At 39.5% G+C, this 24977-nt stretch overlaps 1 protein-coding gene and 1 long non-coding RNA gene across 2 annotated transcripts in view; both read right to left on the bottom strand.

The window, feature by feature from the left end:
* The window catches only part of MARCHF11 (membrane associated ring-CH-type finger 11), a 32087-nt gene extending 20586 nt beyond the window's left edge, over nt 1-11501 (bottom strand). Inside the window, exons 1-2 of the mRNA XM_053964279.1 lie at nt 11123-11501; nt 10011-10166 (exon numbers count right to left, since the gene is read on the bottom strand). Of these exons, the coding sequence (XP_053820254.1) occupies nt 10011-10166; nt 11123-11392 (426 nt within the window). The 5' untranslated portion in view covers nt 11393-11501. The remainder of the gene's footprint in view (nt 1-10010; nt 10167-11122) is intronic.
* Nucleotides 11502-22749: 11248 nt separating this feature from the next.
* Nucleotides 22750-24647, bottom strand: LOC128796394 (uncharacterized). The gene is made up of 3 exons (XR_008433795.1): nt 24508-24647; nt 24341-24421; nt 22750-23357 (listed from the first exon to the last, which is right to left on the bottom strand). It is a non-coding gene; the product is annotated as an uncharacterized LOC128796394 (long non-coding RNA).
* Between the last annotated feature and the right edge of the window lie 330 nt (nt 24648-24977).

The following is a 24977-nucleotide window of genomic DNA, read 5'->3' as shown; positions in this document are numbered from 1 at the left end:
CACTGGAACAGGTTGCCCAGAGAAGCGGTGATGAAAACAGAGAGAGTGACCCTGGGACAAAGACATGGCTTCTTATCCACATTTTAGATATGCTAATGCAGGATTGTAGGATATAGCACTGCAGGAATTCTAGATGATTTTTAAGTAAACAGGTTGGAAGCCTGTATATCTGAACCCAATCAAGGAAGGAAAAATTTTGAAGGTTATCTTGAGGACCAGATGCATGAGAATTGTACAATGAAGACAAAGACTCACTTGTGTCACGTGATGACCACCGAGACATCTGGAAGTACTTAAACTACTGAAACTGCTTTCTATTCTAAAACAATCTAGACTAGAAGACTGAAGTCCTTAGATTTTGTAGGTTTAATTGCTGGGGTTAGGTTCACAGCAGTTGTATCAGTGACATCTACAAAAGCAGGAGGGTAAGGCCCAGGGGAAAGACAAGCTTTTAAAAGTCCAACAGCCATAAAAACTTCCCACTGAATGCACAATAGATTTTCCACAAATTTCTGAACACAGTCAAGTACATGGCATCAATTCTCAGTGGAGAAACTCTGAAGAAGGCATATTTCCACAGAACAACCATCAATTTCACATATTTTCTAGATTTTTAACCAAGGCTGTAGGAAGGTAAGGACAGGCTGAAGTAGAGAATTTTGAAATCCAAGAGATTATAGGATCACAGAATTTTAAAGTTGCTAAAGATGTCTAAGATCATCGAGTCCAACTGTTGACCTAGCACAATTCCACTCAGCACTAAACAATATTCCCAAGTGCCACATCCGCATGCCTTTTGAACACTTCCAGACATGGTGATTTCACCACTTCCCTGGGCAGCCTGTTTCAATGCCTGACCACCCTTTCAATGAGGCAATTTTTGCTAATCTCCAATCAAAACCTCCCTGGGCACAACTTGAGGCTATTTCCTCTTGTCCTATTGCTTGCTCTTCACTTGGGAGTAGAGGCTAAACCCACTTCACTACAACCTCCTTTCAGGTAGTTGTAGAGAGCGATGATGCACCCATGAATGCATTTCTACAAGATGTATTTGAAGGTCCCTCTGTTTATACTGGGTAGTGGTGGATATGAAGATCTTTTCCGTAAGTTTGACATATATCAGAAAAGCATCCATTATTAATCAAATTTCTATTTGGTGCAAGCATCCAGAAGGCAATGAGGTGATATGCAGTACTCTGTAAATGGTGGGTGAGGAGGAAGTCGCCCTCTTTATTAAGTCTCAGAAGGATTTTAAGTCAGCTTGTACATCAAAGTGTCCTTTTTGGAAGGTGACATCAAATGATTTGAGCTTACAATGATTCTTGTGGTCACTAAAGACAGTGTTTTTTTGGAGGAACAGTGCTGCAGGTGCAGGAAAAGGCTGAAAGTGCAAGTCTCCCATATTCTATTTGTGTTATTCTGATGTGACTCAGGGAGCTCCCATCAGCTGTTACACCCATTCCTTCAAGTAAAATTTGTCCTACTGCTCTACTCCTATGAAAGAGCAGCCCTGAAACAGATGCGGACTTTAGTCATTCAAGGAGGAACATAATGTGCCGGGAGTAACCACAAGCTCTAGTAGATTGTAAATTGCAGATTGCTCAGATAAAGCAATGAGAGATAGATAAAGTGTTCCATTAAGATGTAGACTCAATCTGTCTGTTCTTGCCCATGGAGCAGAGGGAGCCTCCTTAGCATGAAAGAAGAGAAGGCATACTGAAGTTTACTCTCATTTTCTTCAGCTACAGCTTCCTGGCTGCCAGTTTTGTGGTTTCATGGAATTTGCTTTTACCAAAATATTTGTAGTGCTTGAAACAATATGCTTCCAGCGTTAGGAGAGTAGTTAAATGCACATAAAGCTAGCTAGCATTTCATCTTGATAGCAATGTACATGACTTTGTGAAACTGCTGAAGAATTATTTTATTATATCTCTTCTTTAGCCATAAAACATGAGAAAAATGAACCTTAGCTTAGGGAATAGCCTCCATCCACTAATATGGTTTGTGAAGGTAACAGTATGGACTGGGAATATGCTCATCACAGAACTGTCTGCCCTGGAGGGAAGACACTGCCAGAAAAATATGCAAAAATGAGACACATACACACAAATAGAGTAGGGAGTAAGGAAACAGCATGTGGCCAAGAATGAGAATACTCATTCTTCATAAGCTTCACTGAAATGTAAACAAAAGGAGGAGAAAAAAAAATAAATTAAGAAATAAAAGTAAATAAAAAGAAAAGTGGAAATAAATTTTAAAAAGAAGCAAAGAACCCCATGGCAAAAGCATCATGCAGTCAAAACGCACAATGAGGGTGCTCTGACTCAAGACAAGTACTTCAAAGGAACTGAGGTCAAAGTGTTCTTTCACCATTGCACTGTAGGCATAAAAGCAGGCAGGGGCTATTTTCTGCACACTACTGAAGCAATAAGAAAGAGGCTTCAGAGTGAATACCAAACATCCAATTTGAATCTACACATGGGACAAAACATTTTAAAAATACAAGTGCAATAGGTGCAGAAGCTGTCTCCCCAACACAGCAAATTAAGAAAGAAGTAAGTTGGTATGACTGCCAGTCATTGGGAGGAAGTGCTGAAGACTTCAGTGAGAGCACACCAACATTCAAAACCAAGAAGTATTAAAAGTAAATTTCAAAATTAATTTTATAAAACTTTCTTTGACAAATGTCAGTTGTGGATAACAGTGCAGGGACACTTCAGAGTTAACACAGACTGGTAGAGGAGTCAGTATGTATTGACAGTATTTGGTGCTCAAAGCAGGCTACTTGCACTGCCAAATCGGCATAAGGTAAGGAATCATAGACACACGGTATGAAAGCAGTACACCATCATGTATTAACAATTTTTCGTATTAAGAAATAGAAGAAGCCTCCTGAAACAACCACTTCTTGGTTTCAGTATTTTTCCACTAATCTCTTTTGATAGAAATTAAAGACTTGAATATTCAGGATTTTTGACATGACAAAAAGACAAAAAATTTTATTGTGAAAACTCAGAAATCTTTGATCACTAAACAAATTTCTAGCAGATCAAGCCATTGGGAAACACCCAAGAAGAGAAAATGATAAACAGTAACACAAAGGTTTGTGAATGCAGGTCTGACACCGTATCTTAAGCCTTGCATTGTTATTCTTAACATTTCAAATGGCAGCATCTATCTATATGTAGCAACCCTGATTCTCATTGACACCCTTTTCTACTTTTGGATTTTTTTTATAATGAAATCTGTTGTAAATATGTAATTTATACTTATATTTCCAGCAATAACTGTAATTGGATAGATTTCCTCTGAAAAACAACCTGGCATTGTATCTCATGCAAGTCATTCTGCCCCATGAAAATTGTAGGCTGAAGGAATCCACCTTTTTTTCCTTGAAGTAGTTAACCCACTATTTAATATACTAAGATAATGCCACTCTTTAAATTTATAAATGTCTTACCACTACATCAGTAGGATGACACTTGTAATTAAAAAATTATTTTCAAGTACCATTCACAGTTTACACTGTACTGTTTTTTCACACTATTCTAGCAGTCAAACTGCCTTGAGCACAATCTACACATCTCACAAAATAAAAACAGAAAGCAATTGAATTTTTAATAAGCTACAGAAAATAAAAATGTAACGCATGAGGGGCATGCACCCACATAGTTTTAATACTATTCTTTTTTTAAACTAGGCTCTGTTTTTTTTTTTTTTTTTTGTATTCTATTTGATTACCTTTGGATATACTTATAAGTCTGACAGAACTGCTGAACTGTTTGACTTTCTCTGTAATCCCCCATATTCCTTCCTGATGGTTTCAGCTCCCACTTCATGTCTCCTCTGATGTCTTAAGATTAATTTAATTTCTTCTCATAACTTCAAAATATGCTTCAGTATTTGTAGTCAATATCTAGTATTTTGTTATTAGTTCTTCTCTATCCCTATCCAATTCTCACTGCAATGATAGAATCAGTTCCTTTGTTCAACTACTATTCTTCATTACTTCATGACTTTCAGATCATTGGTACTTAGGATATTTTTCCATCCCTGCTCTCTCTCACCTGTCATTAATTATCAATTATATCCATTTTTCTAAAGTTTCTAAAGCTTTGTTCTTCTTTTCCACTGTAATGTCCACTTTGCACTCCTCCAGCTCTGTATGCTAACAGCCAAATATTCAACTCCTAGTGTGCTAGCAGTGCACCAGTGCTCTGCTTACTTGCTCTGTGAAAAATGTGCTCTCTCATCTGAATGGCCAACCAAATGTTTTTCTCAAGCTAAACTGACTTTTGTCTCCACACCTTTTTGCCGCCTTTATTTGCCAGTTCTCTACTCCTTTTATTTCCAAGTCTTTCTGTGCATTAATTACAAGAAAACAAAGAAAACACAACATGAAATTCACTATCACATCAGAATTTTCTCTTTGATACCTCCCATTTTTTGCATTTCTGTTTTTTAAGTTGACGTCCTCTCTTTTATACTCTCTGTACTCTGCACCACTGACATTTGCTTACCCAGTTCTCTTTTTCAGACTCTCATTTACCTTCAGATCTTTAACAGAAAGTAGATAGAAAATGTATTTTGCCTTTCCCACCACAGAAAAAAAACCCTGAACTGCCCTCTGCTATCCTTTTGTTTCTAAACTCATTAAGCATGATACTTAGAACTGATCATAATCACCATCTACCCAGTGCAGTCACTGAGTTGACTGTGAGTGTATCATATTAAAAGGTCTATCTAGTCTAGTGAATTCTCCCTAGAAGTGGCCAAAATATGCTTACAGAAAAAAAAAAAAAAAAGAGTGTGAGAAGTACAGGTACTGTATTTATGATGATGACTGACATCTAGTTTTCTGTTTCAGATTTCTCTCTTCTGTCAAAACTAAAGCGTTAGTCTGCTTCTACCATTTTCTGTATGGATTTTACTATTCAACTAGGTTCATTAAAATCTCTAGGATTTTCATGTCCCAGCCCTATAGTTTTGTCGCTCCAATACCTGAATTTGTTCTTGGAATGATCTTAAATTTATCAGGCATTATCTTAAATTTAAATATATATTTGGATCCTCCTGTCCTCAATATTTCTAAAGCTTGCATGTGCTTTCTATGTAAGAAAGCACATTTAATTTCTCATCATCACTTTTATCTTATGTCTCAATTACTCTAACACATCTTTTAAGCTTATGACAAAAGTAATTTTCTCAGCAAGTACAAACTGCTTCAAGTACAATTCCTTTTATTCCACTACTTTGACCATATTACTGGCCTACTTTCTCCATTATGACAGACTGTCTTCTCCATCATATGAAATTAAAAAGACTTGATTTGATTTTTTTAAGTCCTTCCAGGCATTTATTGACATATTAATTACCTTCTAATGACTACTCAGGCATTGAATCTCATTTCCATTCAGTTCATGATACCTGTCTCAGCCAAGTATTTTATTTTCCAACAACCCTTGTATAGTGCCTTCATATTCAAATGGTGCCTGCAAAGCTTCATTATTTTCTTTTTAAGAGGCCTTTTAAAACATATCTCATTTGAGATGCCAAAAACTGAATTATAGTTAGAAATGGCTAGTGTACCAGGGGTCTTGGTACCAGAGCTAGTGTACCATAGATTTGACCCTTATCACTTGTTCAAATTTCTTTGTAAATTTTCCAACATTGGAACAATCCTTTTTGTTCTTTTTTGTCCACTGACATATGGAATAGCACAATGTATTCTTCTGGATCTTCAGTACAGGGAGAGACATTAATAGATTGTTCTTAGTACATTCTGCAGCTTAGAATGCATAATTGGAGATTTCAGCCTTTTCCCTTTCCCCTTCTTAGTTATGCCTAGAAGAACTTAATGCAGTCATCCAGCTGAGCATAGTCATTAGCAAAAACTTTTACTAAACATTTACTCTATGTTTTTTTCTGGACACTGACCTCCATACAGAAGTACATAACAACTTGACTTTTGTACTTTTTAGTGTAACACACATTCACATACTTGCAGTCTGCTGCACAGTTTTGCCCATGCTTATCTAGTTGATGCCAGTGAACTTTCTCAGATGAATGAGAATTACACACATTAACAAAATTTGGAAAAGTGAAGCCTTACCCTTTGAAAAGTACCACCATAATTTTTTTTCTATTTGAAGAAATCAGGCCTAACAAGTAAGCATTTACTTATTTAAATAAGTTCTGTGATTTTTCTGGTATCAGAAAAGGTGTTGAACTGCCACACAATTAGGTTTTAAATTAGCACATTCATCTACTGTATCACTTTCGCAACAGGTCCATTTCACCAAAGTAACAGAATATAATGTTTTAATGAACAGGATTTATCAAACATCTAATGTAACACTATTTTATGACAGACTACACTAACAGTCTAGAAAAGGCTACTCTCTAAATATCTTTACTACTGACTTATAGAAGTGACAGATTTTAGTACCAAAGTATATATTCCAAACCTTTGCATGATTCTATTCCACTTTTAAACATTAATTCTGAATCTTACAAGAGCACTGACATTCTTCAATACACATTCATACTTAAGTGCAAGTCTAGTGAACTAATCTCCTAACAGCACAAAAATTAGATAGCACCAGTGAAAATAAAACAATGTGTTTATTTTTCTGCTAGGAATATATTTTGTTTAGGAAGGAAATCTGTACAAATTATAACCTTAACAAACTAATAAATAGTTCTTTTTGCACTTTTTTCTTTTTGGTTAATCTCAAATATAATTCTAAATTAGTTTAATTTCCAAGTCACACATTTGAAGTTTCTCTCTCCTTTTTAAGTCCTTCCAAAAAAAACCTTCCAAAACTCCCTGCCCAAAGTAGTTTTTATTCCAGCTCCCCTCATTATAGTTTGAGGGGCAGTAAGGGAATTTTCTAGTTATTAACATAGCCCTGTCTATTATTGGATCAAATTCCACCCTGCCAATGGAGCGAGTCCAGTAACATGAACGTATGTTTTCATTAATTGACTAGTGCAAGATTAAATATGTCTTTCTGCTATGATCCTAAAAAGGATACTGAAAATTTCGAAATCTCTGTTATACATCACATCAAATGTCATCAACTTGTTTGTGTGCTCATCTTCCACTAGCCCATGGGTTAATTTGGGGTTTTGTTTATGTTTAAAGGTTTATTCCCATAATAAAATCTATATGTTTCCAGGATTAGATTCTTAAAAGTGAATTATGTAGTAGCTGCTGAATCTGGAACTGAAACACTGGCACTGGAAGAATTTCTATCAAAATATAAATACTCTGTTTCTTGAATGTACTGCCCCAGGAGACACACCCCTTGGAGATAACTTTGCCTTCCATGAAGCAATGGAAACCACAGAACATGTTAGATATTAAACGGAATATTCACATCTATTCCAACATTCTGAATGAAAAGATAGAGAAATGTCTTCTTTCTTATGTCTCCACATATTGTTACATTCCTTTAATACATGAGGTGAAAGCAAATCTGAAGAGCTGTTGTAAATCTGCATAGCTGAGAGTAAATAAACCAGGTTTGCATAGACCTGGTACAAACCTGCATTCACCTGAGAAAAAGCTATTTTTGTAAATAGCACCAGTTTTCTCTCCTATGACACTGCCTACAAAGTTCTAATAAATAAAACAGTGGTAGAGACAATTCTGGGAAGATGGACTGAGGCAGACTACTGGTTGTTGAGAGAGTAAACTACTCCTGTCCAAATACTGTACTAATATAATGCAAGAAGTTCTGCATTTTTGGGAACTTCTAAGTACATTCACTACTTCAGATGATGATGCTTTATATTCCTTCTTTGTTGAAATGGTCTCACTCTTTGCTTTTTGCCAAAACTAGCCAAAAAGTTACCTTAAAACGAGCTTTTGTGTAGAATACTCAGAACCTGTCCAAAGGTTTAAGCCAAGACAGTTGCTAAAAATGGCCAATATTATTACAGTCAAGAATATGGGGGAGTGAGTGCATTTTAAGAATTATTCCCCTTATAAAATTACTCAGATGACTGCAGTTTGATATTTCCTTTTAGATTCTGTTACTACAAGAGGAATATTCTGTGTAGGAAACTGAGGAAGGTACTACTGTGTTCCCTCAAAGAGATGGGTGATCTTTTGGGTGTCAGGAATTTGACCTCAGGATTGTATGTCCAACTCATTGAGTTGCAACTCCATGAAATCTTTCTGTATGCTATTTTGTTAGGAAAGAATGGACAGACTTAAATGACTTGCCTAAAGAATTAAAAACATGGTTAAGAATAAATCAAGTATTAAGCCACTGAATGAGAAACATTAATCTGGTTTCTTTCCCTCCTCCCCCCCCACCCACAAAAAAAAAAAAAAGAAAGAAGAGGTGACAACTAATGCAGTGAGTGGCATTTAACTTTTGTACCTTCAGTTTCTTTCTACTTCCCTTGTAAGCTTGGTCAAACTTTGTTGCCTACTGTGTCATCTACTGACTCTTCTTTGCTTCGCTTTTCTATAGAAACTGAATAGCTGTTCTTCAAACTTGGGCTTGATTCTGCTGTCCACAGATAGGTGTCTAATGACTTTTCAGATGTCCTTTAATATCCACTTGGCTTCCATCTGCAGTTCCAGAGTCCCTCATAAGTTCTGACATATCTGCTATTGTGTGTACACATTTTGGCTAACTTAGGACATATCAAATAGTACTAGATGCCTCTTTGCAGGCAACTGTGTCATGTCTTTCCTGTCTAACAACGATTTTCAGATACTATAATTGCAAACTATTGGCAGTTGTTATCTTTGCTAGGAAAATGATGAGATTGCTTTGGATATGCAAGAAATAAAGACTTTTTAAAAGGTTGGAAAAAGCCAAAAGGATTAAACCCCATGCCAAACCATGTCTGTGTAAAAACAGAATCTACAACCTTCATTTCCTAGAGTGTTTTACAAATCCTTTACTTTTTTATGTCATAAAGATTCTATCCAGGAAAGTTTACCAAAACCTTTCCTTTGAGGATTTATAAAGGAAAAAAATTGAAGTCCACTGGCTCTGAAAGTACTTGCCCATAATCTGAACAGCTGTAAGCAAATACTCCAGATATTCTGTATCCAAGGAATGCTTATCACGTTCACACAACTGCCATTACCATCCAACCATGTCTTTTCTATAAAACTCCAATCAAACACAGGCACAAAAAGATGACCTGAGTGCTCTGGCCTTTGAGCGCTCCATCATCTCTGAGCTCTTAGGATCAAAACTAAAAAAAGATACAATTATCTTACTAAATGTGTTCCTCAGATGTTATAAAATATAGTTTCCAAGATGGAATTTAAAGCCTCTAAAAAAATCTGATATGCAAAGTGGTATTAAGGCTTCTCTAAGAGATCTGGTAGAGCTTTGAGCTTCTCCCCCCACCTCTCCCTGAACATGCTACCACTACAATGCTCTAACTTGCATCTCATGTTCTGATGCTGCTGAAATTGAGATGTGGAAAATGTTACTGCACATTTCAGCTTCTGAAAGAGCCACTGCTGGACAGAACTTTAAGAGTATTCTACTGCTCTGAATTGTGCCAAGACTGATAATTCACCTCCTTTTATATTTTTACAGTAGATGAATACACAGACAACAGAAGCTTTCTTCACCTCTCCCCTCTGGACCCCAAATTGAAGAAAGAACAAAATCAACCTTTGAGTGAGTCTTGAACAAACAATAAAGACATGTTTAAAGTTTAAGAAAGTGAATCTGGGAGATCCAAGTTTTCTGTCACATCTCAGCATGCTTTAACTACTTAAAGAATTTACCAACCTCTAAAGACTATTTCTATAGCAAGCCAAAAAATAGAACAGAACCAAATGACTACACATTTTAGTATGTAACTGATCTTAAAAACCAACTTCAAGTGGGTGCAAGTGATAGCTGGTGAGGCATATAGGATCTTCTGCTGCATTTTCCAAAAACCTTGGAAATAAAAGTAAGAATAATTTTGTTTTTAAAAAGAAGGACAGAAAAGACATACTTTTTTAAAAAAGAACAAATTACCTGACAAGGCTTTTTCATTTTAATGGCTATAACATGGTATCTGTAACAGCAGAGTTCACAGGTCCATGACCCTCTTTCACTTATCCATTTTAAGAGGCAAAGCTGATGCGTGTATCGTACTGAGCCATCGCAGCGGCAAGGGTTTAACAATTCACCCTGGAAAAGCAATACAGAAACATCAACTTAAAGGAACCTTTCACATACATGTACACGCAATATCAAAATCTTTAGGGGTCTGTAACAATGACCTGGTCTCAATTTCATTATGTGGAAAAGCATGTATTTTTGGCTATGAAATACTCAGAAATGTAACTGTCTTAAAAATACCTAGCTGCTTCTACTGAGAAAAGCCAGAAAGCTGTCGACACATGCTCACGTACCTATGAGAAACAACTGAAATATTACCATGCATTAAACAGTACCATTAGCCATTTCAAATACCTCAAAAGGTACCAGAAGTGGTTGGATACATTTCTACAACAGCTATTTGAAGTCATCGCTCAGAAAGAAATGTGTGATGTCACAATTCCAGGAGAACCTTGCTCTTGCAGCACGGCTCTGTGCTGTCCAGCTAGCTAGCTGTCAGCCAGGACCTTAAATAATGAAAGTAAGCAATTCCCCTAGTAGTTTCTGTATTATATAAATCAGCTATTCTCTTCTTTCCAACTCCAACACAAGCTATAAAATGCTAGTTACAAATCTATTGCTGATATTATGCCCAGTAACGTCACGACAGAGATGATCCTTAGAGGTCTTCTCAGCACTACCTGTAAGCTAACGCTCTCATTTTAAAGTCTAACAGAAACCTGAGAAATTCGTATTGTGTAGAGTCCCTCAGAGGTGAATCAGGAAGCGCTAGCGCCAGAGGACACCCAGCGTGCAAGCCAGACACGGCAAAATCCCTGAATTCTCCCAAAGCTTTGCGCCGGCTCAGGTTCGCCTCAGGTTTTTGCCACAACCAGCCCGCACAGCGGCAGCCGGGGAGGGCGATTCCTGCCGGGGAGCGACGCCGAGATCAGCACCAGGGACAGGGCTCGACGCCGGAGCCGAGGGGTGCGAAGGTGTGCGGAGTGCCGGCCGCCCGCTCGCCCGCCCCCGGCGCCTCTCCTCACCTGCTCGGGGCCCTGGAAGCAGATCTTGCAGATGGGGCCGGCCCCGCCGGCGTGGCCGCCGCTGCCGCTGTCGCTGCTGCTGCACACCGAGCGCGTCTCGGGCTTGTCGCCGCCGGCGGCCCCGCTCTCCGAGCCGCCCCTCGGGCCCTCGCCCTCCTCGGGGCTGTCCCCGCTCGCCTCCCCCGCCCCGGCCGGCAGCTCCAGCGGGGCGGCGGCGGTTCGCGGCGGCTCTCCGGCAGGGAGCACGACGCTCCCGGAGGCGCAGCTCATGCCCCGGGGCACCCGCTCCCCCGGGGCGGGGACGGCCCGCGGCGGCGGATGGCGGCGGGGAGGGGGCGGCTCCGGGCTGCCGGCGGCCGGGAAGGTGACCCGGCGCGGCCGCTCCCTCACGGCCCGGCGCTGTGCGAGGAGCGGCGCGCGGGGCCGCGGGCGGCGGGGCGGGGCGGGGCGGGCGGCACGCGCCGGGGGACGGAGCGAGGGAGGGACGGAGGGAGAGAGGGAGGAAGGGAAGGGAGAGAGGCGCGCGTCCGGCACCGGGCACCGCCACCGCCGCCCCCGCACCGCTCCGGGAAAGCCGCCGCCCTCGCCAGCGCCCTGGCGCCTGCCCAGCCGGGCGGAACCCTTGCCCCTTTCTGGGACGAAAATCGCTGCGAGCTCGCCCGCCCGCCCCACGGCGTTCCTGCCCTCAGCACCGGCTTCCCCCGCACCCCGGCGGCCGCGGCCCCTGCCCCGCCCCGCGGGCACTGCCTTCCCTTCTCTTCGCGGCCACCTCCTGGCCCTGCTCCCTGCGCCCAGTGCTCAGGGGGTGCCTTAACTACGGGCCCCCAGCGCCGCAGGATGCGGCCCTTCAGGGGACACCTACAAATCTTTCTACTTTATCGGGGTTTTAGCTGCAGGAGGTTGCAGAACGAGTATTCAACAGTTGTTCTTTGGGTGTGAAACAGTAGCTCTCCCAGTCTTCTGTGGCTGCCTTTTTTTTTCTTTAATTCATTACATCACCTCATTTTCAAAATTAAATCTGCTAAAAGCATAATGATCAAATACCTTCTAAAAAAAATCTTCAGCAGTTAAAAATTCTTTAAAGTTTGGCTGGGGCTGCTGAAGGAAAGTAGGTGTGAATTTCAGCATCAAGTATGACACCAGTGCACATTTGATCTCGTGAAGATGACAGCAACTGTCTGTGCAGGGAAGGAGAGAGAAATAAAACCTAAAAAAACCCCAAAAACAATTACAAAGCCATATGCTTTTCCATAGCCACATTTAGATCCAAAGTGTGATGAAATCACACGCCTTCCTCATTGGCCACTTATCTGTAGTCTCAAGATGAGGGAGTACCTGATGAGCTCAGCCTGTGCCTTCACTGGCTGTGTTGTGATAGTAGTGGCTTTCTCGGTGTGGATGTTTTATCAGAAGACTGAAGCAGCACACAGAACCAAAGCAGCATTCCTCAGCCCATGATCTCATGGCATCACATGGCTCTCAAGCTCTTCAGAGAGACTTGCAGAATATATTCCAAACACATGGTCCGACCTTTTGGCCTGGCTGGAGACCAGCTCAGCAATGTGCTGTTGGCAGAAAAGCATTGGCCCCATATTGCAGGAGAGTGACATTCAAATCAGTTGGGGCAAGGTGCTGTTAAAGCAATTTCAGTCCCCCTAGAGTCTGAGTCTATTATGGAGGCCATGCAACAGATACATTAAGGACAAAGGACACCAATGCTATTTACAGTATTGCTCTAAAAAAATGCATATTCGGAGGTTGACTTCTCATAGTGGAATAAGAAGTATCATTATAACTTTTCTCATCAGCCACTAATTCCGATTCTCATTAAAATCTGTTTTTCTGGAAGCTCTACATTAGCTAAGTCAGTGGTGGCCATTTAGCTTGGCGTTAGAACAACATGTGTCAATCCTAAAATTACGTTTGTTCACAAGGCAGTTGTTAAGTAGGTAAATAACATGGATTCGTCCAGATTTGATAATGTAAAGCAAAAAAAATGGCACATTGACAGAGACATTTTGATGAACAGCAGATGCTGTGGAGTTAGGAAATTCTCTACATATAATTTTTTTCATAGCAATGTAACACCTGAAGGGGTTGGCAGAGAGGCTAAACAAAAGTGAAGACAGAACTAATCAAATAGATTAATTCTAAAGAAGGAAGTGGTAATCACAAAAAATTATGAGAAAGAAAAGGAAGTGTCAGAACAAACAGATGAGTCAAAAATACTGGATAGAAGAGAATTAAAGCAAAACCAGAAAAGACAGGGGAACTAAAGGAGTGAAATGAGAAATGAACGATAAAAAGTTACTCAACCGTATCTGAGTAATACAGCATGCCCTTGCCATTTGCTGTATGTGGAGGTTTATGACATTTTTCTTTCTCTTCCTTTTGTTTGTCAGCAAAAGTTCAGCAAGTGACATGGCTTTTGGAAAGGCTATAAAAAGAAGATAAAAATGTCAACACAGAAATTGAATGACTTCTTAGTGACAGAAAAAGAAAGAAAAATGCAACTGTAGAGAATAATAGAGTGCTTTAAGGAGGTCAGTCTTTTCTACCTAATCTTGCCTGAAATAAGTGTATAACATGACTCTTGAAAGGAAATACATCTGACATGAATCAGAATCTTTTTTTTTTCACACATATGTAATTATGTTGGAGAGCTGATTGTGAGTGGGTATTTCACAGACATGAGTTTTTTAATACATCACCTGTTTGCCTGTCTACCAGCAGCTATTGGCATGCTGGCTAAAACAGAATTACAAAGGCTATTGATCCCTGTGCTTCAGAGAACATTGGAGTTGTTTGGCATGCTGGGGGTGGGAGGAGATGCCAACAAAGGAGCAGAAGGGGTGGAGAACATTCTGTAACACAGCCTCCAACCAAAGCAGCATTCAGCCTTCTGCTGAGCGAGAGAGGAGGACTGGAGCCAAAATCAAAGATTGAAACATAAAGAAGAAAAATTTAAAGCAAGAAAGGATAATTCACTTCATAACAGCAGTAGTGTAGGTGGTTGGGAGAAAGCAAAAAAAGACAAGCTGAAACCAGGAATAATTAATTTGTGATTAAGACAGTGAACTGGAGCTGATGGGATGTATATTGAAGCACATTTTGCTATACATTTCTTGAAGAACCTTGAGCAAGTGACCTCAAGTGGGCTGATCAGAGGCATCTGGTTGCTTAAACACAGGCAGCTCTTTGCACTCCCACACGTGTGTCCAACAGCCTCCAGAGGATTGTGGCTGTCACGTCTGCCATCTCTTTTGGGAACAGTGGACACACATTCAAACCAGCACTAAACTCCCAGATGCGAGAACATTTCCCTTAGGTTGGCTTATTCTCTACATAAAACTGAAACAATAATGTTCACTTTCTCTGTTCTTGTTCCTATCTCTTCTACTATAATATGTGACATTTTACTGGCAGATTCAGGCCATATTTGTACAGTCTTGATCTTGGCAGAAGTATCTAGGCATTAAGACAAATAATAAGGAACAGTGATACGGATAAAAATAACACCAAAGTAATAAGACTGTGGGATAGTGAAATGAATTGCATTTCCAGCAGGCAGTGGAACAGGCAGGAGAAGTACAACCCCTGAGGGAACAGAACTTGTTGCTCCTCTATTTTCCTCTGTTTTGCTCCAGGTACATTCTTTTCTCCATGACACCAGCTCAGCACTGTGCAATATTTTCCTCCAAATAAAATAATGGAAGCTCATACCAATTCTTGTACCTGAGGAGAATCAGCTCTAGGTAGAACATCCAGGAACCAAAATAATATGAGGGAAGTGTTTGAATGAATGGAAGAGAAATGTTCAGGGAATAAACAGAATAGGGAGTATTGTTTGGTTGATGTTTGTTGCTTTTTTTTAAATTGTATATCAAGATAAACACTTTATGCAAATCTTTATGTATAGAAGAGGTTACACAGGAATAAGGTGTGCAGATAGCAAACTACTCGGGCAGTTATGGGAATGGAAGCACTGTGTTACCACATGCTGAAAAGCCAAACACCGCTCTTCTTTTTTTCTCAAAAAATTTCCATAACACATTGACCTGTACCATAAATAGAGGAACAAAACAACTCAATGATGAGTTTCTTCCTCTTTGCTGCTTCCTGTACCTCTGAGGAAAACAAGATGATACAGTCCTAAAATATTAATAAGGGAGCAAAGAGAGTAATTGCCAGTGTATTACATTCAAAACAAAATACTAATGAGACAGTAGAAAGTTAAATCTACTTAGATAATAATACAGGCACATCATTCTATTTGCTGAATACCACATGTACACCCCTTTCACAATGAAACTCAGATTGGTGGAGATCACCTGTAAACAAAAATGAGGCATTTTGGCTGTAAGAATGTGTTTAATTTTAAATACATTTTGCATGTTTAATGCAACATAAAACACGCTCCTGAGTAATAAAGCTGTTTCCCACATTTCCATGTCCAACTTTATTACACTAAAAGATCCCTGCAGATGGTTAATAGCCATGCTAGTGACAGTGGATTATTTGCTGGTTCACTGAGCGTGCCTGATTTTTGTTATAAACACACACACTCATCCTGCGGTGGAAGATTTTACAGTTATGTCAACCAATTCAAATCGCATGCAGGCAGAAATCACTTGTCCAATGACAATCTTTATTTTCACACTGCTCTCTTGCACTTTTTGGAAATGCATACCTAGTTTCCTATCCAACCCAGTATTGCTCAACACTGATACATCCCTATATAGGCAGAAGCATCCATTCTCAGCAGAAGACAGGCATTTCTCAAACTTCCGTACATGTTGGGGCTCTGAGTGTATTTCTCTGTCATGAAGGAAACATGGAAATTTTTGGAAATATGAAAATATCCCCTTCCTTCTGTAGCTGGGGATGCTGGGGAAGCCACAGCCCCTTTTTGTGAAAGGGGCTTTTAAGATGAGCCTCTGCTGTTTGGCCCTGACCTGAGCCACAGCTCCCACCATGCCTGGCCAGTGCCAGCCTCACCCCAGGACTGTGGCTGCCCAAGTGACCCAGGGATGCCCTGACTGCCAGATCCAACCATCATGCACCTGGGAACCTCTTAGCACTCCTGGAACAGGAGTCTATGGTGCCCTGACTGATCTCTGTAGGGCTTTTTGTTTGCATTGTCCAAGAAATGGTGGTTGGTATTCTTTTCCTTTCCTTTCCTTCCCTAACTATTGCAGCATGCTTTCAGATGCTTACATGGATGATGACATAAAAGTTCTGATTTTTCATTATAATACATTTTTCTTCTTGAAATGATATCATACCATCCATAATTGCTATGTTTTTTTCTGCTAGAATTCCTGTCTTAATTGCCAGTATGCTGCTTTTTATCAAAGGTGCTGATTTTTTTTAAACATTTGAAACTACCTAGGATTAATTTTTCTCAACCATGATCTTCCTGTGACATAGTCTCCCTTTTCATCTTTAACTGTTTGAGAGCATTTTCTTAACGTTTTCTCTTGTACCAGTTGATGCGGACAGAAAAAAGGCTTAGCATAGATTCCAGAATGAGGTAATCTTTGTTTGCAAATAAATTTAGTTACTTGGTTTATTTTGGAAATAGATCAGCTGTCACGAATTCTAGAGGGCGGCATCAGTGAGTTCAGTTAATTGAAACAGAAATGACAGAATGTCAATTAGCTTTTCCATTAGATGTTATATGAGCAAAAGCTACTGTACAAGGCCAAAGTGAATTTATTTTAGTATCAGGTGGTCAGATCCTTTTTCACATGTTCACAAAAGAAAAAAAAAAAACACCTTTAAAAAAAAAAAAAAAAACATTTTCTTTTTATTTCCTTGTCTATAAGCACCAGAATGACTGTAATATGCAGTATGGGCATCTATAATATGCAGTACAGGTACCATCAAACCTTGAGAAGTAGTGATGAGACATCAAAAATACTGTAACATCTTCCCAGATAGTTGTAGTTGTCCATTAGTCCATTCAATATGCCTCCAGTCTATGTCCGACAACTTGAAAAACTTCAAACTGTCCAGTGCTTGTAGCAAAGCAGTGAAATGTGGCTTCTTCTATGGAAACACCTTCTGGGGGGCCTTCTGGTTTTCTGGGCTGAACCCTGGTGTGGTCAGCTCCTCAGTACACACAGGGCAGGGTGAGAATTTCACAACAGAGACTTTGTGATGGTGGGAACTGGAGCTTGTCATACTTATACCATGATGTCAAAACTCAAGTCAAATGAGACAAATAAGTGAGAATGAAATTTTTTCTTGATAAACCAAACCACAAAGGGCAACTAAGAAGGTATTTTTGCTGACATACTTTACTGCTATTTATATGGTGAACGGAAAAGGGCATCCACTTGGGTCTGGGATGTTCATTCCTGGCTGAAGAAGCACTGCTCTGGTTATTTCTCACACCACAGGTGTTTTGTCTTCAAGGGATTAGTCTCAATTAAAAATTAAAAATACAAGACCCTGTTATTTGAATAAAAGACCAAGTCCTTCACCCTTGATGCAGCAGCAGTTGTTGCAGCCTGTGTGATTTCAGCCATAGAATGTGTCACAGTTAAGATGAATCAGTGTAACTTACAGAATTACCTAATCTAGCATTTTCTGAGAAACTGTGGCAGAAAAAATGCAAGCTGACAGATTTTGCTCTGGTTGGACTGAGAGTTTTCCAGCTCTGCCAGAAGTGACCTGAGGAAGTTGTCAGTTATCTGTTATTTAACTCCTAAAAAAGAGAATAGCTCCTGAAGATATGAGACTTTCCTTCCTAAAAGTTCCAAAACATTAGTTAGATTCAATAGAAGAGCTGGAGATAGACTTTATAATTTCAAGGTTGCAGCTTGAGTGTGTTTTTCCATGAAATAATCTCTTGTTCTCTTTATCTTTTTACCCCCCAGCCCTCCCAAAAAAGAATTATAAAAAAGAGAAAATGCTATCTCATGAGATTGCGAGATTGCTCATGTGTACTGGGAGCCAAAGTTCTCCTTCTTGTGATAAATTTGTAGGAAAATATATAAAAGTCACCATGAGCCACATTGGATTAGATTAGGAAGGTGTTACATTACTGAAGAGGATCTTCTAGTTCTTACAAAATCCACTGTATTTGCTAATTAAATTATCTTATTTCAGAAAGACTTGTTTTAGAAAGTTATATAAACCAAAAGTGACATCTTCTGTGCTTCTTAAAGGGGAAACAGTAAATACTTCATTCTCACTGATCCCAGATTCCTGCCAGATGACTGAGATGTTGGCTAAGTTGGTTATTTAGGGACTTTTTTAGTTCATTTTCTTCCTCTGAAAAAACCTTACAAAAATGCAAGGTAATGCAGGACCGTATTATCTGGTGTGGAAAAGGAAAAGAAAATGGTTGGTGGAAGCTCATGAATGTTTAATCAAGGTCTGAAATCTGTAGTAAGTAGGATTTTCTGTACCTTGCTAGGAGGTGATTCCTGGAGGTGGGTGTTGAGTAGGGGTTTATGCAAACTCAAGGATAGTTTTTTAGGAAAGATTCTTTATTTATGGCTCTGTGATACTTTGCAAGCAAGGTAGGACAGGGCAGGGACAGAAAAGGGAACCATGGAAATGCCTACAGTGCCGTAAAATCGAGGGCTGGCCTGTGGCAAGTATCTCTGTCTTTCATTGACATGACATCCCAGCACACCAAGTACACAAAGGGTTGATCACACATCCATGGGGTACCTGCTTCCTTTGCTGCACACTCTGTTCACTACAGGAAGGCATGCTAGCAATGAGTGTTCTTGCTATCAGATGTAGCTTCACACGTAAGAGTTTGCAAGGCTATTGAGCTTACTGCAAACTTGAACCTGAACACTCAGTTGAATAAAATCTCCTGCAGAGATGAAGGCATGTGCTATTGGCATGTGACCCTTTTGAAGAATGGCTGCAGGAAAAGGATAGACTGCAGGATTGTCCTGCAACCAGTTTGAATAGTCCCCGACTATTAAAACTGTAAAATATAACTTGCCTGAGTTATACTGCAAAATATAACTTGCCTGGAAAGTGTGGAGGCACTGGGGCAGGAGTGGCTTCAGCCTCAGTGGCAGACACTTCAGTGAAAACTTAAAGTGTGCTCTTCTGAAATCTGTGTCCTCTGGATGCAAGCTAAGATTGCATTCACACTGAACTTGCAGATATGCTATAGGACCTGTAGGAAATCGGTGCCTTTTTGGGGTAGCATCTGGAGATCTGGAGATCAGGCAGGGTACCTAAGGGCATTCAAAATGGCACCAAATGTGCATGCAAATACATAAAAGCTTCATCAATCACCTCAAATATAGAAGTGGGGCAAAGTCAGACTGCATTTAAGTGCATCTCAGCCTCTCACTTTTTCTCTAGACTTCTCAAGAACTAAAGCATTACCACTCCCACTTCTGTTTTGTCACAGTTCCTCTTCTACCTCTGTCATTTGGGGTGGTGATGGTGGAGAAACAGATACATGGAAAATGCTAACTTGGGTTATCAGATCCTGGATACAGCTTCAAAATTTTCCTAGATTAAGCCTACTGCTAATCATGAATATACAATTAGTGAATTTGACCCTTGTTCTCCTGGTAACAAACTCTTCTTTCTGGAACAATTGCTTAGAACAGCAAGCAATTACTTTCTTCTGTACATTTGATTACTAATTTCTTACCAGAACAATAAAAACCAAGTAACATCTCTTCCAGTCCTCACATTATAATTTTATTCCTACTGCCAAAGTGTGCCTGGCTGCTGCTTTGTATATTTGATGTGCAGCTGTGGTAGGAAGCCACAAATAGCAGCATGGCATCTTGAGGAGCTGTGCTGCCAAGGGTAAAAGGACTCTGCAGGGCATCTCTCCTCAAGGAGCCGTCCTAACAGTTTGGAAAATAGCAAATCATGTTGTGTGTGGAAGATGCAGAATTAACTAAAAAAGTGTTCTTTTTCCAACCTTCTCCATTGCAGGAAAGAAAGTGGCTTTTGGCCAGCACACACTATAGAAATGGGTACCTTTTCTCACTGGCTTGAAAGGCTGCTACAGGCTGCTCTGGCTGTGTTACATATTTATGGAGTCATGGTGCAGGAGGGAAGTATTATAGATGACTGATTGTTTTTTTTCACCTGCTGTAGTAGATGAGGGATACTTACAAAGCAATCAATCTGTAGTGTGCCTCAGGATTAACTAAAATGCTTTTTTCATCATTTCTGGTAAGCATGTGCCTTTTGCACTCAAGAGAGGAAGGACAGCATTCTGAAACTGTGCACAGTATAAACTAATTACTACCTTTTATTGAATTAAAATGCATGAATATGTATGAGCGGCTGTATCTGTCTTCAGGTGAAACAGAACAGCCTTTATAAAGCTTCCATGACTGGCTGTGAACTTTTAAAATTCTGCATGTCCCAGAGACTCCTAGCTCTTTTTAGCCAAGTGCTGGAACCATAGTACTACTTGAAAGATATATCTGGGTGTTTAATTAAAATCTGAAGAAAGACATTTGAATATGTTACCTTAAATTTCATCCTTGTATCTATTTTCTTCTCATAGATGCTTCTCCTTATAGCATCACCTCTTTTGAAATTGGTCTGTCCTTTATTTATAATACACATTCCCAGCTCTCTCTTTGATAATATTGCAATGAATCATTCAGAGAGTGGGGTGAGTAAGATGATCTTGTCCAAAGTAAAAAGTAATATTCAGTGATTTTTGTATTTTTATGTCTGGATCATGCTCCTCTGAATCACAGGGAAAAGGAGTTTTACCGTCTTTAATAAGAAATGTTCCCTTGCAAAGCATACCCAATTTGCAATGTTACACACCTGATACACATATGAGACATTACCAGCTACCATTAATTAGCACTTTAAAGCTGTATGTCCTGGGAGCAAAGTTCAGCAACTAACTGATCTTTCTGCTTATTTATGTACTTTATCTTCTCATGCCCATGCATTCACTAGTAACTTTGATATCAAACAAACAAACAAACAAACAAAAAAAACCCATACATTCTTGTCCAATTGAATGCCATCATTGAATTTTTATCAAATTTGATATTGTGTTCTGAATAAACATGAAACTACAGCATAAAAATCCCTAAGTGATTCCGAGGCAAGAAAATAAACAGAAGCCTGTGGTAACTTCAGGTGTTCATAGGAACATAGGTCTCAACAAGACAGAAAATATCGAGTCCAAATGATGAAATGTCCTGCCTCCTGCAACGGTCTGTAATTAACTTTCAAAGAAAGTTCACATGGCCTATTTCCATACTGAGTAAAGCCTACCTGAAATGTATGTTTCAAATCCTAGTCACAAGGGTGTTCAGCTTGTGCCCTAAAGCATTTGATTTGGTTTCCTCAATCATTTTAATATGAGTTTGCTCTTCTTATTGCCCCCACACACTGCTCCTTTAACCTCATCTTTGATACTTAGGAAAGAAGTCAATCCAAAAAATGAGATTCCTTTAGCTAAGTGTTTCCACATTATTTCCCCATATATTTTTTTTTTCATTAATATACTGGTTTCACTATAGGACATGAAAAATTCTAGTGACATAGAGTTTAATTTCTGTACTTTTTCTCAAGGGATCTTCATTGTAATCTGTATCACTACTATTACTGCCTTAAGTAATAACTAAACGAGGTCATGTTCTAGGTTAATAGCCTGCAGCTGCAATGGAGAGAATTCTGCAGTACTAAATGCAGCTATCCAAATAAACTAGATATAGCTAATAGTGCTATCCAATGATAGGAAGTATTTTCACACAGATGTTGACGTTAATCTGAAGTGCCAGTTCTTTTCACTCTGCTTGAGTTTATTGTATTTGCAGCTACACCGAAAAAAAGAAATAGGCTTTGGAAGCAAGTTGACCAAATAATTCTTTCAAGCTGAGAAGTTTCTGAAGGTGTCCAGCTGGAGAGAAAGGTATCCAAAGCAATGATTTACAGGGGGTTTCAGTCATCTTGACAGTCTTCGCTTGAGATGCTTTTGCGCTTACTGTCAAAACTGACTTTGTGAAGACTTCTTCACATGTGTATTTGATGGAAAATAAATCACAAATCCTACACTGACTTCAACAATACTTTCAAATTTTTAATAGGGACACTGACAGTGTCCAAAATTATGTTATGCTCAGTACTTGTAGAGTTCAGTAGTCAGCTTCAATTCCCTTTCCTGTCAAACCTAATCGTCAAATATCTGCATACATCTGCTCAGCTATCAGGAGGGGGCTTACAGTGAGAACTTGACAAATACAAGAGATTGTCCTCCTATATCTAACATGCTCAGTCCAAACAGTCTCACAATCCCTAGCTTGCGCCTTCACAATTCATTATTATAACTCAAATACTGTTTGCAGCCAGCTGACGTTCTGTCATGCTCTTTTTATTTACTTACAGAAATTATTTAAGAGACACAAAAATATTATTGTCTTCCACCAAATAATATACCAAAAAAGACCCCAATTTTGAAATTGGCATTATCCTCTTTAGCAAATGTTGGTAAGGATCAAAGACTACAGGAGCCTGTTTTTATGGGATACTGAGTAATCAAGCAAGCAAGGATGGGGACTAAACAATAGATGAGATTTTATTCAAGTACAGATGAGCATTCCCATTGTCTGAGAAGTTCAGAAATGTAGCAGAGAGAATAAGATATCAAGAGTATAATTTTCCCGGGCAAAGCACATACAGTTGCAGTGGATTAAAATCATTTTATCTGGCACAGAAATTAACACATATGGCACTGCAAATTCCCCTTGCCCCTAAGATCTTAGTGTAATCTTATTTATATAAGTACATTCTGGTTGGACAAATTAGCCTGTCAGTCTCCAGAACTTTCACCATATGGAAAGAATCACTTAGAACTACAGATGTTGCACAGAGTGCAGATGATCAGACCAGCAGAGTGCACATTGTAAAAGTTAAAAGTGCAATGGTGGCATTTTCAAAGCATCCTGTTTGGTATGCCTCAGTCCATGGATAAATGAAACTCAGTGTGGCTCCACGGACCTTCTCCATCATCAGACAGCTGATTGACTTACTACTGTTAATTAGCTTGGTTAGTGGAGTGGTCAGTGCCAAGGCAAGGATGTCACCTTTATGTCCTAGGACACATCTTGAACCGGCTGATGAAATTTCGGAGCTATTAAAAACCACTTTTGACAATTTATGGATAATAAGTGGCATTTCATCTAATGGGAAGAGTAAACATGTTGTGAGCTTTAAAAAGACAGGAAGAAAATGTAACCAATCAGCAAAGCTTCTGTTTCTGGAAATAGAAGTAATGGAACAAGTAACTATCAGACTACCTGGAGGTTAACACACAGAGAGTAAAAAACAATGAAATTTTGTGTCTGAGTGTTTGAGAATAGATTATATCAGAATAATCTACTTTTATTCTATAATGGGTAACAGATGCTGCAGACAAAGGGAAAAGCAATTGCTATTGTGTTATTTTACTTTAGAAGGGCTTTTGATGGTGGTGGTCATGACATTCATCTTAGTAAATTAGAACACATTATGTAGATGAGTCTAGAACTGAACAGACACAACCCACATCAGAAAGAGAGACAAACAGATTACTGAGGTGCACAGTCTCTGTGGGTGTTTGTTTTGAGTGGGTTCTATGAAGGTCCAGCAGTATTCAAGTGATACTCTGCAGCAAGGTACTGCAAATCAGTTCTCTGGGAAATCTTTCTGGGTAAGGTTGAGAATAAAGATTCTAAATGCTTCTCAGGCAAATGACATTCTCTTTAACTGAATTTTTAAATAACAAACTAGGAAAAAAACAGGCTGAAAGTATACAGGTAAGACAGTGACTAAGGTAATCTCTCAACATCCATTTTAAGTGTCTGCTTTGATAGTCACAGATGTGAACAAATACATCTCAGACACTCTTCAAGGTTCATTAACTCAATGCTCTGACTCTGACCATAAAAACAAGACTAATATAAATTAATGTGAAGTCTCAGTACATGCCTCCGTTGCAGTTTCCCAATTTCTATGAGCTGTTTAAGGTCTCTTTAAGGGTTTCTAGAGCTGACAGCTTCTAATGCACTCATGGATTTTCCAAGGCTCTCATCAACCCGCTTGTAGTCTTAAACTGGCACCAAGCAGCATTATTGAAATCTACAGTGTAGTCATGTGTAAAAAATTATTTCTTTTTGTTTCATTTTAAACCTTCTGCCCAATACTTTCACTGAAGCAGTTTAAACCTTCTCATACAGAGTGAGTAATGGAGGCATGACTTACCTCAGGCAGAGGCACTGGAGTTACTGTTACTTATCCCAGACTGGCAAGTAGAGAAGATCCTTTGTGTTGTTTTTGTTCAACCTTTCAAGAAACATAAATGCACACCTGATGGCAAATGTCTTGGTATCAGCTAAAATTAGCCCTAATTTTTCAATCTCACTGTTTACATTTCTTAATCTTGTGTCTCACAGTTCTTGGTCCAATGTTTGTTCAGATCAAGGAGTTACTGCTCTATGCTACTGCTCCCTTCCTGCCTGCATTCTTGGATCTTTGCAAAGGAAACCAGACATACAGGACAGGAAAGATATCACCCATGGCTCATCCTGATAGGGATTGGGTTACTCCTGAGGAGTTCACCTTATATACCTGCCCCACATCGTCAGCAGCAGTCTTTGTGATGTGATGTGATGTGATGATGTGATGTGATGTGATGTGATGTGATGTGATGTGATGTGATGTGATGTAAGCACTACTCGCCACATGAGACAGCACAGTCTGTATGGCTGGAAGCCTTCCAGCAGGTACAGAGAGCAGTACCTGCAATGTAGCCAGAGCCATAGCTTTTGCTCACAAGACATAGGTTTGCCACATCCAGAAGGATCTCTTTGCATGTTTTGTACCTTGGTTTCATTGTACA

Source organism: Vidua chalybeata, chromosome 1 (assembly GCF_026979565.1).
Source record: "Vidua chalybeata isolate OUT-0048 chromosome 1, bVidCha1 merged haplotype, whole genome shotgun sequence".
Taxonomy (NCBI): domain Eukaryota; kingdom Metazoa; phylum Chordata; class Aves; order Passeriformes; family Viduidae; genus Vidua; species Vidua chalybeata.
The sequence above is the reverse complement of the archived record's forward strand: the minus strand, read 5'-3'. Positions and strand labels throughout refer to the sequence as shown.